The 14,764-nt window shown below is 42.6% G+C and overlaps 1 protein-coding gene across 1 annotated transcript in view; it reads right to left on the reverse strand.

Moving 5' to 3' along the window:
* Positions 1-14,764, reverse strand: part of Aebp2 (AE binding protein 2) — a 43,365-nt gene that overhangs the window by 23,237 nt on the left and 5,364 nt on the right. The window contains 1 exon segment of the mRNA XM_027429960.2: positions 7,465-7,672. Coding sequence (XP_027285761.2) covers positions 7,465-7,672 — 208 coding nt within the window.

Here is a 14,764-nt window from a genome sequence, read left to right on the forward strand (position 1 = left end):
GGTCTACACAGTGAAACCCTGCCTTCAGAATTAGTGGATGGCTTGGTCTTCTGAAACAAGTACCCCCAGTGTAGCCCAGGCTGACCTCTATGACCCTCCTGTCTCAACCTCTCATGTGCCAACATTCTTATATATCTGCTCCATTAATCTGAAATCACAAGTGGACTCTTTTTTTTTTTTTTTTAAGAAATTTCAGTATCTAATTTTCTGTATCTGAAACCTACATTTTTTTAAAGACTTCTTTATTTTGTATACAGTGTTCTGTATGCACATATGCCTGCAGGTCAGAAGAGGGCATCAGATCCTACTAGGGATGGTTGTGAGCTGCCATGTGGTTGCTGGGAATTGAATTCAGGACATCTAGAAGACTAATCAGTGCTTTTAACTCCTAAGCCATCTTTCCAGCTCCATGACGACTCTTAATTAAAGGAAATGTAGGGCTTTTAGAGGGACCCTGTCTCGAAACAGAGAATTGAGGAAAGGGTAAAGTAGAACCCAAGATTTTAGATACACAATTGTAGTCCTTCATGTTTGGGCTATGGTGCCTCATGTAGACAGACGTAGAAGGGAGCACCACATGCCCTGGACCTGGAGTTACAGACAGGTGTCAGTCACCAAGTTAAGTGCTACGACCAGAACCCCAGTCCCCCGGAAGAGCAGCCTGTGATCTTTCTTAATCACTGAACCACCTCTTCAGCCCCAGCTAACTGGTTCTGAGACAGTCTCACATGTAACCTCTCTAACTAGGCATCACCCTGCCTCAGCCTCCTAAGCAGGCAAATGCCACTATTTTTGGCCTTGAAAAATATTTTTGTATTTGACTTTTAGAAACACTTCTAGTATAAAATGATCTTATTTTTCTGTTGCTGCTCTGAGGCAGGGTCTCACTACCTAGCCTTGGCTGGAACTTGCTTTGTACACAAGGCAAACTCACAAAGATTCAACTCTCATTGCCTCCTCAGTGCTGAGATTAAAGGTCTGCTTCACCATATTCAGCAATAGGTCCTATAAATCAATTAAGGTTTAGCTACTTTAATAAATCCACAGTCCAGTCTCATGTAATATGGAGAAGCTTAAATATTAGGGAATATTGAACAAAACAAACATAGTAACAGGCTAGCCAGAATTCCCAGAATTCAGGAGACAGGAGAAGAAAGCACCACAAAGTCAATGCCAGCATGATAATTCCCAAAAGTTCCAGGCCACTATCTCAAAAAACACCCATGCCACTATTAAGAACCCAAAGTACAGAAGCAATTTATTATACTTAACACAAAAGCTTCATTTTTACGTTCTATTTTAATTATTCAAAACATTTTCATGGTTTTTTATCGTTGTTTGCTATTCTTTGATACTAATCCAGGGTAGCCTAGATATTCCTGCCCCAACCTGAGTGCTAGGATTATATAACACCCAGGTTGTCTCATAATTCTCTAAAGTATATTCATAACCTACTGTTTAAATAATTTAATCTCTAACATGTCATCCACACTTACACATCAAAAAGTCAGGAAGGGTGCTGAACAGATGGCTTAGAAGTTAAGAGTACTTCTCTTCAAGGACCCGAGTTCAATTCACAGCGAATGGCAGCTCACGGCTGTCTACATCTCCAGTCTTTGCAGGCACCAGGCATGCACAGACATGCATGCAGGTAAAACACCCATACACATAAAAATAAATAAAAATGGGGCTGGAGAGATGGCTCAGAGGTTAAGAGCACCGACTGCTCTTCCAGAGGTCCTGAGTTCAATTCCCAGCAACCACATGGTGGCTCACAACCATCTGTTATTCGATCTGGTGCCCTCTTCTGGTGTGCAGATATACATGGAAGCAGAATGTTGTATACATAATAAATAAAAAAATGTAAAAAAAAAAAAAAAACCCACAAAATTATATACACAAAAAAATACTTAAAGAATAATCTTCAATAAAAAATTGTGTTAAAAAAAAAATAAATAAATAAATAAATAAATAAATAAATAAATAAATAAAAATGTTAGGGGGTTGGAAAGATGGCTCAGCAGTTAAGAACACTTGCTATTCTTGCAGACAACCTGGATTTAGCTCCCAGCACTCGCATGGTGGCTCACAACCATCCATAGGCAGGTACAAAAATATACATAGATACATAAGCAGAACATCCATACAAACAAAATAAATTTTTAACCTTTGGGGGTTTTTTGCCAGGCAGCAATGGTGCACACCTTTAGTCCCAGCACTCAGGAAGCAGAGACAGGTGGATCTCAGTGAGTTCCAGACCAGCCTGGTCTACAAGAGCTAGTTCCAGGAAAGCCTTCAAAGCCACAGAGAAACCCTATCTCGAAAAATAAACAAACAAAAAAAGCAAAATAAAAAACAACCATCATTAGGCAATCAAAGTCAGCTATTCCCTACTCATATAAGGTACACAAAGGCTATGTCTAGACTCAGTGTTGAGTTTGTCAAGCATGCTCAAGGACCTAGGTTCTAACTCCAGCACTGAAAGAAAATATAAGTCCTCATAGACGATAAGTAGACAACTTTGAGACAAAAAGTGGTCACCAAAACAGTTATACACTGACTGATAAAGGCCCCAGGTTTCATCTTGAGATGACAATGGAAAAGCCATAGAGACAGGTAATGAAAATAAATTTACATAGTGCCACTGAATTACACACTTAAAACAGTTAAAAGTTTGAGGCTGGAGAGATGGCTCCCCAGTTAAGAACACTAGGAAACAGCAGTTATGGCACATGCCTATAATCCCAGCACTCTGGAGGCAGAAGTAGGTGGATCTCTTCGAGTTCGAAGCCATCCTGGTCTACACAATGAGTTCCAGGACAGCCAGGGCTACACAGAGAAACCCTGTCTTAAAAAAAATAAAAAATAAAATTAAAAAAAAAAAAAAAAACTACCAAACAACCAAAGAACACTGGAACTCTGAGGGCTCTTCCAGAGGACCTGGGTTCGATTCCCAGCACCCATATGATGGCTCACAACCATCTGTAAGCCCAGAGTCCCGGGATTAGATGACTTCTGGTCTCAATAGGACACAGCATGAGTGACTTGCCACACACTTACATATAAGCAAAACACATACATCAAATTAAGATAAAAAAGTTAAAATGATTTATGTTACCCTTAAAGGTCACTACAAAACATATTCTTATTTCAACCAACATTCATTCTTCAAGACACAAAACCCAACTAAAAAAGCTTAAGTCAGATTCCAGAACTAAATAAGCTGAGGAAGACTGCAAAGAGTATGAGACCAGCCTGGGGTTCATGGTGCCAGATCAAGACATTTGTGAAGGGTCAAGGAAGTACAGCGCTGTGTGTGTGTGTGTGTGTGTGTGTGTGTGTGTGTGTGTGTGTAGAGAGAGGAAGAGAATTTCATATTTTATGTATGAGTGCTCTGTATGTATACTTGCATGCCAGAAGAGGGCATCAGATCCTATTATATACAGATAGTCGTGAGTCACCATGTGGTTGCTGAGAATTGAACTCAGGACTTAAAGAAGAACAGCCAGTGCTCTTAACTCCAGAACCATTTCTCCAGCCCCCTCAAAGATGTACAGCTCTAAAGGAGACTGTGGAAAGATATTCACAGAATATTCCTGGTGAGCAAGAATATATAGTAAAACCCATTTCTAAAGGAGAAAAAAAAGAAAAAAGAAAACCTTTTCTTTTGTCTCATAATCCCAAGCACCAAACTCGTGTTCTTTTTTATGCCCCAGGGCTTGGGAAGAGCCTAGTGCTTGTGTTTGTCTGAAATGCATCAGTCCCAGACTTCACTCTAGGATGACCCAATGTAATTTCTTGAATTAAAAATAAAAGACTGGTGTGCAAAACCATGATGTACATTTCTACATTTCTTTGATCCTTTCATTTAACATAGCAACTAATAATTCCTCCATTATCAGTAGCCTTCTTTGATCAAAATAGTATCATTCCTTTTTGGCAACAGGACAAAGGGTGGGGTGGGGTGGGGTGGTGCTGAGGATTAAACCTAGTGTTAAACCTAGGTTTCCCACCTTCTAGAAAAGGATTCTACATCGTAAAAACCATGGTAGCACTTACTGGCTCTCAACCTCTAGGTCTGGGGCTGAGTATCAGATATTTACAAACATAACAGTAGTAAAATGACAGCTATGAAGTGGCAACAAAATCATTTAATGGTTGGGGGGTCAGCACAACGTGAGGAACTGTATAAAAGAGTTGCAGCATTAGGAAGGTTGAGATCCACTTAGCTAGATGGTCTTATCTATAACAAAGTAATATACTGAGTCAGGTTCAAATGAAATCACTAAGATTGTAGAAATTCATGACAGGCTCTGGAATACCATTAAGACACCTGTACCAACAGTTATCAAATGTCATATCAAGTAACATAATTTACAAAGTTTCATCTAATGAGCAGGCTACAGAAAAGGCTCAAGAGGTAACAGTGTTTGTTTTTTTGCTCCTGCAGAAGACCTGAATTCTGTTCAGGTCTTCTAAACAGAAGACCTCCACACACAGTACACATACATACGTTCAGGCAAAACACTCATACATACATAAAACAAAATGAATCTTATAAAACAAATAGCTGGGTGGTGGTGGTGCACACTTTTAATCCTAGCACTAGATAGGCAGAGGCAGGTGGATCACACTATTAGTTTGAGGCCAGCCTGGTTTCAAGAAACAGAGCAAGTTTCAGGACAGTCAAGGCTACACAGTGAAATTCTGCCTCCAAAACATCTTGAGTCACTAAAATTATATATATGACTATTGCTAAGAAACCCAGGCCTTCTCCCCTATCTTTCTCCCTTCCCCTCCTTCTTGGGAAGCCCACACCCAAATAGTATGCACTTTCCCTTTCCTATGACTCTCTCTGTCTCTGTCTCTGTCTCTCTCTCATGTGTGTGTGGGGTGGGGGGCACACGTCACAGTTAGTACGAGGACAATCATTTTCGGGACGCAGTCCTTCCACCTTTGCCCAAAACCTTCGGATTTGTATACAGGCAGTTAGGCGCATGGCAGGCCACTACCTCTCTCTACTAAATAAAACTGCTGTGTTAGGTGTGTTTATTTTCTGTATGTGAGTGTTTTTTCTGTGCATGTGTCTGTACCACTTGCATGTCCGGTTCCTGTAGTCAGAAGACGGTGCTGGATCATCTGAAACTGGAGTTACTGTGGGGTATGAAACACCATGTGTGTCCTGGGAACCAAACTCAGGTCCACTGCAAGAGTAACAAATACTCTCACCCACTAATCCAACTCTATTATTACTGTTGTTTATTTTTTAGATTTTATTTACTTTTCTTTTCTGAGCATCGATGTTTTGTTTCATGTATGTATGTGTAACATTGCATGCCTAGTACTCTTAGAGGTCAGAAAGAGGCATTATGCGTGGCTGTGGGCCAACATATGGGTGTTGGGAACTGAATCCAGGTCTTTCACAAGAGCACCCAGTGTTCTTAACCACAGAGCCATCTCTCCAGCCCTGTTTAAATTATTATTGTGCGGTATGCAGGCTTTCATGACACAACATTCATGTGGAGGACACAGGACAACTTTGTTGAGCAAGCCCCTTTACCCACTAAGCCATGTCACCAGCACACAAAACTTTAATAATAAGCTTCAACTTTGTTTCATTAAAAGGAAACTTAGTTTAACTTCCATTTTTTTCTACACGCCTTTAAATAGCTGAGAATATTCATATAGGCTGTGTGCCAATTTAATTGATAGGATCTAAGATTCACTTCTCTCCTGCCTACTACGAAATGCTGAGTGATCTCTATGTAAACAGCAATCCTAATCCTATATATTTAGTAGCTAAATCAAGTGCCACAAAAGCTTATGCCATGGTAGGATGTAGCAAATACCAAGTAGCATCAGGCACGGGCTCACTAAAGGCAGTATAGTATGGTGGCACCCGACTGCAATTTGAGTATAAAGTTAAGGCAAGATTGTAAATTAAAGACAGCCTGGGTACACAGTGAGGAGTATCTGTAACAGGAAAGCAATATGGTTAAGATACGGTATGATACTAATATATCCGCTGTACTGGGTGGAGGACTGGATTTCACTCCAGTGAAAGTCATAGAGTTTACCAGTAGACCAAGTGGTAGTACAAAACTTAACTGGTTATCAGACATAGGAAACTTAAGACAACTATTTACTCCTCAGGTATAAGGAGGACTGCTGACACATTACATCACCACAAAAAGGACGATTATTTTGGTGGTATGTTTTCGTGTGTGTGTGTGTGTGTGTGTGTGTGTGTGTGTGTGTGTGTGTGTGTGGTGTTTGGTTTGTGTGTATGTTTTGGTTTTGTTTGTTTTTGTTTTTATGAGACAGGGCCTCACTATGTAGCTTTGGCTGTCCTAGAACACACTATGTAGACCAGGCTGCAAACTCAGACATCAGTCTGCCCCTGTCTCCCAAGTGTTGGGATTAAAGGTATGCTTGCACCACTGTGCACACCTTTAAAGGAAGGTTGTAAGGTGACCCCACTAACTGAAATACTCAAGATACTTCCATAGTTGCTTATTCTAGTATCTGTGGTTCAACATGGGGTCTCCTGCATCCTATCCAAGTATTCTCTCGAGCTACATACTCCATCCCAATATTTTAAGTATCAATCTGACTCACTTAAACTATGGCAATTTTAACCATATCAGCATCAGTCTACCTCCACAATGAAGACAACAGCAAAGTCTAGGCCACCCAGGGCTACATAGTGAATGAAAGCCTATCTCAAACAAACAAAAACAGGAAAGCAGACTAATAGATGCATGGCCTAGTATTATCTGTATTTGCAAGATATTAATTTCTGGAAATGTACTAACTGTAGTCAACTAGACAGAGTTGAGAATAATTACTCAGGCAAAGCTATCGCAGGCTACAGAGTAAGCCCCTATGTGAAAAGAAAAAAGTTGATGTACTTTGATCTCACTTGGTTTTTCTGTATTCACTGCTCATTCCATTTCAGATGACAAAATTAATGTACTCTGGAAGGGTATATAGGTCAACACTGACTAATCACACATACTCTTCCATGGACACCTGACCTTAGGAAAGATGGCCAGTCACTGGCCACAAAAGATGAGCTAGCTCCCTTTTCATTACATGAGCTAAACATTACATGGACCAACCCTGGCCCCACCTCTCAGGCAGGCCGAGCCCATCACAGTAACTGAGGATTCTACAAGAGCCACAGGGCTGCTGCTCACCCCACCCAGAAGCTCCCCCTTTAGTGCCAGAACCTGGGGGCTCACTGAATATTTATATTCCTAAGGACTACAGCAAACTGAAACACACACACCCCCAAATTAAATATCCTACCTCACATAACCCTAGCAAGTAGATAGGAAAATAACAAAGAACAGGGCGGCAGATATTCCCCAATTCCTTTCATGAAGAGAAAAATAAAATTCTATTAGCAATTATAAATTAATACAACCAAAACAGAATGGAAAAAAAAATGGTAAAACCAACCCCTCCGCGCTGACCATCTACGTGTATGGAACGGATGTGGTCTGCCAGGTCTGGGCTAGAGTTGAAGCACGCCTGGCACTGGTCCCAACAACAATTATAGGCAATATGTTTGCTTGAAGATGTAGTGCTCCCTTGTCCATTCATCATTGCTGGAGTTGAACGCCCACTGGAAATTGTGCTGTCTACGTCCATTAGAGTACTGCTTATGCTACAAGAGAAGAAAAAGGCTGTTACTCCTAGAAATTTACCAACAAGAATATGATCTCACAATTATTGAATTACATACATTCTTGCTCTATACAAATAATGCATATTGACCAAACTTCTCCATTCAACTACAATGCTTTGACCAATGAAGTTAGCTACCAATGAAGTACAAGGTAAAAACACAAGAGGGCCTCAAAATCTAATACAAAGCTAGGTGCCATGGATACTGACTAGCAATTGGGAGGCTGAGGCAGGACTACAAGAATTTGAAGACAGCTTTAAAGTGAGAATGAGAATGAGATCCACTGTGAATAAATCTTAAAGGAATGAACAGGGTCTGGGTATATAGGTAATGAGAGGGCATTTATTTCTAAGCATAAGCTAGAGAACCTACAAGTCAAACCAACACACACACACACACACACACACACACACACACACACACACACACACAGAGAGAGAGAGAGAGAGAGAGAGAGAGAGAATCTGAAGTGACAAAAACCTAAGTAAGTCTTCTCTAGTCCTTGAGCAAACTAAGAAACTGGAAGTCAGGACAGAAGACCTTCAGCGTCCCCTGAACCCCCCCACATCCTGAATCCTCAGGGCCTTAAGACCCAAGAGGCAGAAAGACTCCCAGATGGCACCCCACATCAAGACATGCAAGGTACTAGCCAAACCTGACTAAACGGAGGGGGAACTGAGGCTCCCTTCATTCACCGACAGAAGCTGGAAATGGAGCAGGAGGAGGAGCTGAGCGCATGTGTTGGCCCAGCCCACCAGCTCAGCCTGGATCCAACACCACAGCACCCACTGCTGACATTCAGAAGGCTGCCAGGTCAGGTTCACGTCCATGAACTCCAAGGAGTTCCTGTGACACCAAGCACTCACTGTGAGTAAAGCAGGGCAGCTTCCCACAATGCTGGAGGCCTTCCAGAGACTCACTCTCTGCTTTGAACCTGGGCACCAAGACGAGAAGGCATGGTGGACAACCAAGCCCTGAAGACTTGTGAATCTGTAAGGAGGGCATCCTCTACACCTGCAGGGCTACATCCTAGGGACCCAGTCAGGGATCTCTGCCTGCCCGCACTGACTGTAGACCAGGTTAGCTCAGTGACGGCTGCCTGTCCGCACTGACTGTAGACCAGGTTAGCTCAGGGATCTCTGCTTGCCCGCACTGACTGTAGACCAGGTTAGCTCAGTGATGGCTGCCTGTCCGCACTGACTGTAGACCAGGTTAGCTCAGTGATTTCCGCCTGTCCGCACTGACTGTAGACCAGTTTAGCTATCAGATCAATATGTAGTACAACATGACCTTAAAATTAAACTCTTGGTGACCCTCTGGCCATCACCCCACTCGTGCTGGGTAACTAGCAATGCCTACCATGAGCATGTCCTTTACTTTTTACATTTTTGGCTTTTTGAGACAGGGTCTTTCTATATAGTCCTGGATGTTCATGCAGACCAGGCTGGCCCCATACCCGTCTCTGCCTCCCAAGAGCTGGGATTAAGTGTGTTTTGTTTTGCCTGTCTGTGCACCACTTGGATGGAAGGACACTACAGGAGGGCACTGGATCCCCTGGAACTGGAGTTACAGGTGGTAGAGTCACCATGTGGGTGCTGAGAATTGAACCCAATTGAACCAATGTTCTTAACTGCTAAGCCATCTTTTCAGTCCCTTTTTAAATTCTGATCTTTGGTGAAGTGGCAGTGGCACACGACATTAATCCCAGCATTTGGGAGGTAGAGGCAGGTGGATATCTGAGTTCCAGGCCAGCCTGGTCTACAGAGAAAGTTCCAGGACAGCCAGGACTACAGAGAAATCCAGCCTTCAGAAAATGAATGAATGAATGGATGAATGAATTTTATTTTTGTTTTCTGATACAAGGTCTCACTCTGCAACCAAGCCAGCCTGTCCTGTAACTCAGAGCCTATCCTGTCTTAGTCTCCCTGGTGTTGAGACTGGCTTTTGCCTCTGTGGATAGAGATTTCTTTTTTACCACTCACTCATTTTGTGCCTAAAGCGTGTTTTGTTTGTTTGTCTGTTTGTTTTTGTTGTTTGAGGCTGAGTTTCATGCCCAAAATTCCCAGATATTCTATGGCTTTTTAAGGGACTTTTTGAGTTTTCAGATCTCTAAATGGTAGATAATAAAATTAAGTTACTGATTAAAAAATACATTTATTTATTTGGGGGAGACACAACTAGCAAGGGTTGTTTCTGTCTTTCCACCATGTAGATCCCAGCTCCTACCAACTCAGATCATCATGTTTGGTAGAGGGCACTTTCATCTGCTGAGCCATCTTGATACCACCCAACTCCCAACTGAGACACTCTTGCCACACTGCCCAAACAAAAAGACTGAAATGTCCATCAACCGATTTTACTTTGTGAGATCTTATGAGGTAGCACAAGCTCTTGGGCCTCAGAATTACAGGTATGCACTACCACACCAGCCTAGTCACAGCTTTCAAGATGTATGTTTCAGTTTGTGGGTGGTGGTGGCTGGTTAGGGTTTTTCTTTTTTCTGAGACAGTCTTACTGGCCCAGGCCTTGAACTCATGCCCTTTGTCTAAGTGCTAGGATTACAGTTACACTATCACACCTGGCTCCTCACATTTTTATTATGAAAAAACTCAAAATGGGTTATGGAAGCCCTTTTTGCCAGCAAACCTGATGATCTGAGTTCAATCCCAGGACCCACATAGTGGAAGGAGAGAACCAACTCTAGCAAGCGGTCCCTCTCACCTCCCTCCACATTCCCACATCCATGCCCACACTCACAAGCATGCTAGTACATATGTAAATGCACATACATGCACACATGTGCGCGCGCGCGCGCGCGCACGCACACACACACACACACACACACACACACACACACACACACACACACGTGCATGCACAAAATAAAATGTAACAATTTTTTAAGAAAAAGAAAGGGAGCAGAATGGTGGTAGCACATGCCTTAATCTCAGCACTCAAGGCAGAGGTAGGCAGATCTCTGTGAGTTCGAGGCCAGCCTGGTCTACAAAGTGAGTTCCAGGAGCGCTCCCCCACCCCCCCCAAAAGAGCTGGAGGCATCACTCAGATGGCTTACCTAGCATGCACAGAACTCCTGGGTTCAATCTCTAGCACCACATACACCAGGCGTGGCGGTATGCCTATAATCCCAGACCCAATACTTGGTAGGTGAAGGCAGAAAGGTATGAAATACAAGTTCACCCTCAGCTACAAATTAAAAAGGAGCACTCAATTCAGAATTGGGCATGGAGAGGAGAGGATCACCAGGAGTTCATGGCCAACCTGGGTTACTGATGGGGTTGTCCTCCTGCATATGTTTCTCTTACTGGTTAATAAATAAAACACTATTCGGCCAATGAGGCAGGAAGACAGGCAGGACTAGGAGACAATTCTGGGAAAGGTAGGCAGAGAGGGCCAGCCAAAACAGTTGCTATGTGAGCCGCCAAAAGAGTTAGAGGTCCGGACTCTTTTCCAGTAAGATAAGACCCGTTGAAATACTTAGATTAGCCAGATGTTGGTGGCGCAGGCCTTTAATCCCAGCACTCGGGGGAGGCAGAGGCAGACGGATCTCTGTGAGTTCGAGGCCAGCCTGGTCTACACAGTAAGTTCCAGGATAGGCTCCAAAGCTGCACAGAGAAACTATGTCTCGGGGGAAAAAAAAAAAGCTTAGATTAATAAAAATGGGTTAAGACAGAGCTAGCCAATAAGAAGCCCTAGTCAGCCAACAATTTCATAACTAATATAGCATCCGTGTGTTCATTTGAGGCTAAATCTCAATTTGGGAGATTGGGAAAATCTCAACAGGTTGCAATCTGAGACTGTCTCAAATACAAACAAAATAACAATGACAGAGCTGAGGGACGCAGCTCAGTGAGGAGGCCCTTGGTGAGCACAGGAGGCCCTTGGTGAGCATGCAAGACCTACCATGAGGGAGAGAGCAGACTCCACACCCATGCCTTGGCATGCGTGTTTTTACACATGCACATGAAGTCCTTTAGAACCTAACAAACAACAGTTTCCAAGACCTGCCTCCCCAATCAATTATAATCCAATAGCATTTTAACTTTTATGTGTTGGGGTTCCATATAAGCTTTCATTTGAGGAAAGCAATTTTAACCTCTACTGGAAAGTCATAATTTTTAAAAATTTTGATTGATACATAACTGTACATACTTATGGAGTAAAGCAATGTTTCAATAACTATACAATGGATGGATGATGAGCAAAACAGGCTAATGAACATCCCATAACCTTGAAAATTTATCATCCTTTGTAGTATACCCAAAACTCTCCCAGCTATTCTGTTATTTACAATAATTGCCCTGCTGGGCAGTAGAGAACACCAGAATTGATTCTAACTGCAGCACTGTACCCTGTAAGTTGTTTTTAAATTCTATTTTCTCAACAACAGACATCAAAATGTCTACTACTGTGATAACAGCACTTCTATATTAGAGGGCTGGAAACCACTGAGCTCTTAGCGTGACAGCAAAGGATTAGGGTACCATGAATTTAGAGAATGCAAACTCCAAACCCTTCATAAAATGAAGGTTCTGATTGGAGGCTTCCAGTAAGAACTCCCCTAATCTCTTAACAGATCAGACCCCCCATTAATGAAAACTACAATCTTTAGGACCCCTTCAATTCCTAATTATTACAAACTCCTAGTGGATGTAGGAAGCTAGGACAGAATCTGAGCTCTCATTCATGCATAGTACATTCATAGCCTGTAACACAAGTATTCCAAAATTCCCATTTTTCAGGACAGACCATGGGCCACCTGGTGTGACATGTCTGTAACCCTCAGGCGGTAGAGGAGGCTCACCAGCAGCTCTGACCTAGCACGAAATGGTCGGCCTCAAAATGCCAGGTGCATGGCTCACACCTGGAAACCCTGCACGCTTCAGAGGGAGGCAGGAAGATTATACAGAGTTCAAGGGTAGTTAGTTTCTGTTGTCTACTGGATACAACCTCAAGTTATCTGAGGGAATCTCAGTTGGGGACAAGTAGCCTCATCAACAGTCTATTCCAGGCTAGTCTGACCACACAATGAGACCCTGTATCTCAAAATGGGACAGGGGAAATAACAGAATGAAAAACAAACATCCAATGGCCATGCTTATGGAATGAAATTTGCTTAAAATGGAGGGAAAAATTATAGGTCTAAGTGAATTTAATAGGATCATAGTGAACAATATAACCTTACATTTTTTTGTTGTATGTGTTGGGTTATTTTTGACTCACAGTCTTGCTATGTAACCCAGGATAGCTTTGAGGTTACAAAAAGATGAGCCATGTCTAGAAAAACCTTCAACTTTAGCAATAAGAAGCAACCTATTTAGCAAATTGTAGATAACCTTAAGACCATACTGAATTTAAATGTTAACAAGGAAAACACCATGCTTGTAACAGGTAGTTCTCTTTCCACCTATAATTCTGCAGCTTACTAGAAGGATTGCTTTAGCTAAACATGGTGGTGCAGCCTTTTAATATCAGCACCTTGGGAGACAGGAGTTCCCTGTGAGTTCCAAACCAGCCACAGCTACATAATGAGACCTGTTTCTTTCTTTCTTTTTTTGTTTTTTGTTTTGTTTTGTTTTTCGAGACAGGGTTTCTCTGTGTAGCTTTGGAGGCTGTCCTGGATCTCGCTCTGTAGACCAGGCTGGCCTCAAATTCAGAGATCCACCTGCCACTGCCTCCCGAGTGCTAGGACTAAAGGCGTGCGCCACCAACGCCCGGTTTCAAAAAATAAATTATTAAAAAATCAGGATGAGGGATTGGAGAGACAGCTTAAGGTAAGTAAAATATATGGCTGTGTCACACTGAGGTGATCATAAAAAATTAGAGGCACACTAAAAACCATTAACTACAGGATCACTATAGTTAATAATAGTATTACAACCCATTATCACAGCAAACCAAACAGCCAAAATGGGTTTTTCTAATCAAAATTTAAAAAAAAAATTACTGTCTATCCCCACAATGACTTCTCTAGAGAAAGACAAAGGGTTTTTCTCCCCGAGACCCAGCAGCCTTCACTAATTGGTCAAAAGGGACTTTATGCAACAATGACGAAAGGCAGTCTGAGGAGAACAAGCAAGTCGCTTTCTTCTATGCCACTCTCACTCCACACTCACACCGAGTCTGTCTCCAGCGCACAGCCCTCCAGCACTACTCCAGCCACAGTTACCATCTAGATGGGGACAGAAGCCATCACCTCATGACCAGACCCACAGTGGTAGCAACTAACTTTAATAAAATCATACAATAAAAGGTGAGCTTTTACACTGTTGCTTCACAATCAACTCCAAGGGATCTGATGTCCCTGGCCTCTCAGGCACCTGCACGCACAGACCCAACACAGATACAAACACACAACAACAAAAACAAAATATTTTTATAACTTCCAGGAAAAAAATTAATTCAAAATAGACATTTAAAAAAAATGTTAGCCAGGGGGTGGTGGTGGTGGTGGTGGTGGTGATGGTGGCGGCAGCACTGGCAGGGCGGCGCACGCCTTTAATCCCAGCACTCAGGAGGCTCTCTGTGAGTTGGAGACCACCCTGGTCTACAAGACCTAGTTCTAGGACAACCTCCAAAACCACGGAGAAACCCTGTCTCAAAACACCCAAAATCTGAGGTGGATCTTGTGAGTTTGAGGCCAAGCTAGTTCCAGGGCTAGACAAATCCTATCTTGAAAAGTGGGGGGTGGGGGAGTGGGATCCTGCCAGGCCTGTGAGATGACTCAGTGGGTAAAGGCCTTTGTTGCCAAAGCCTGAGTTAAATCCCCCAAACCCACATGAAAGTTAGAGAACTGACTCCTACAAGTTCTCATGTGCTCTCCCCACACAAATAAACGCACAAAAAAAAGTTTAAAACACTCACTTTTTAAACCCTGCCACCAGGTGTAGGATACCATGCCTATAATCCCATCCTAGCACCCAATTTGTTTGAGGCCAGCCTGATCTACAAAGTGAGTTCCAAGTGAGCTTGGACTAGATGAGGCCTTACCTTTAAAAAAATAAAATAAGGGGCTGGAGAGATGGCTCAGAGGACCTGAGTTCAATTCCCAGC

Source organism: Cricetulus griseus, chromosome 8, assembly GCF_003668045.3.
Source record: "Cricetulus griseus strain 17A/GY chromosome 8, alternate assembly CriGri-PICRH-1.0, whole genome shotgun sequence".
Lineage (NCBI taxonomy): Eukaryota > Metazoa > Chordata > Mammalia > Rodentia > Cricetidae > Cricetulus > Cricetulus griseus.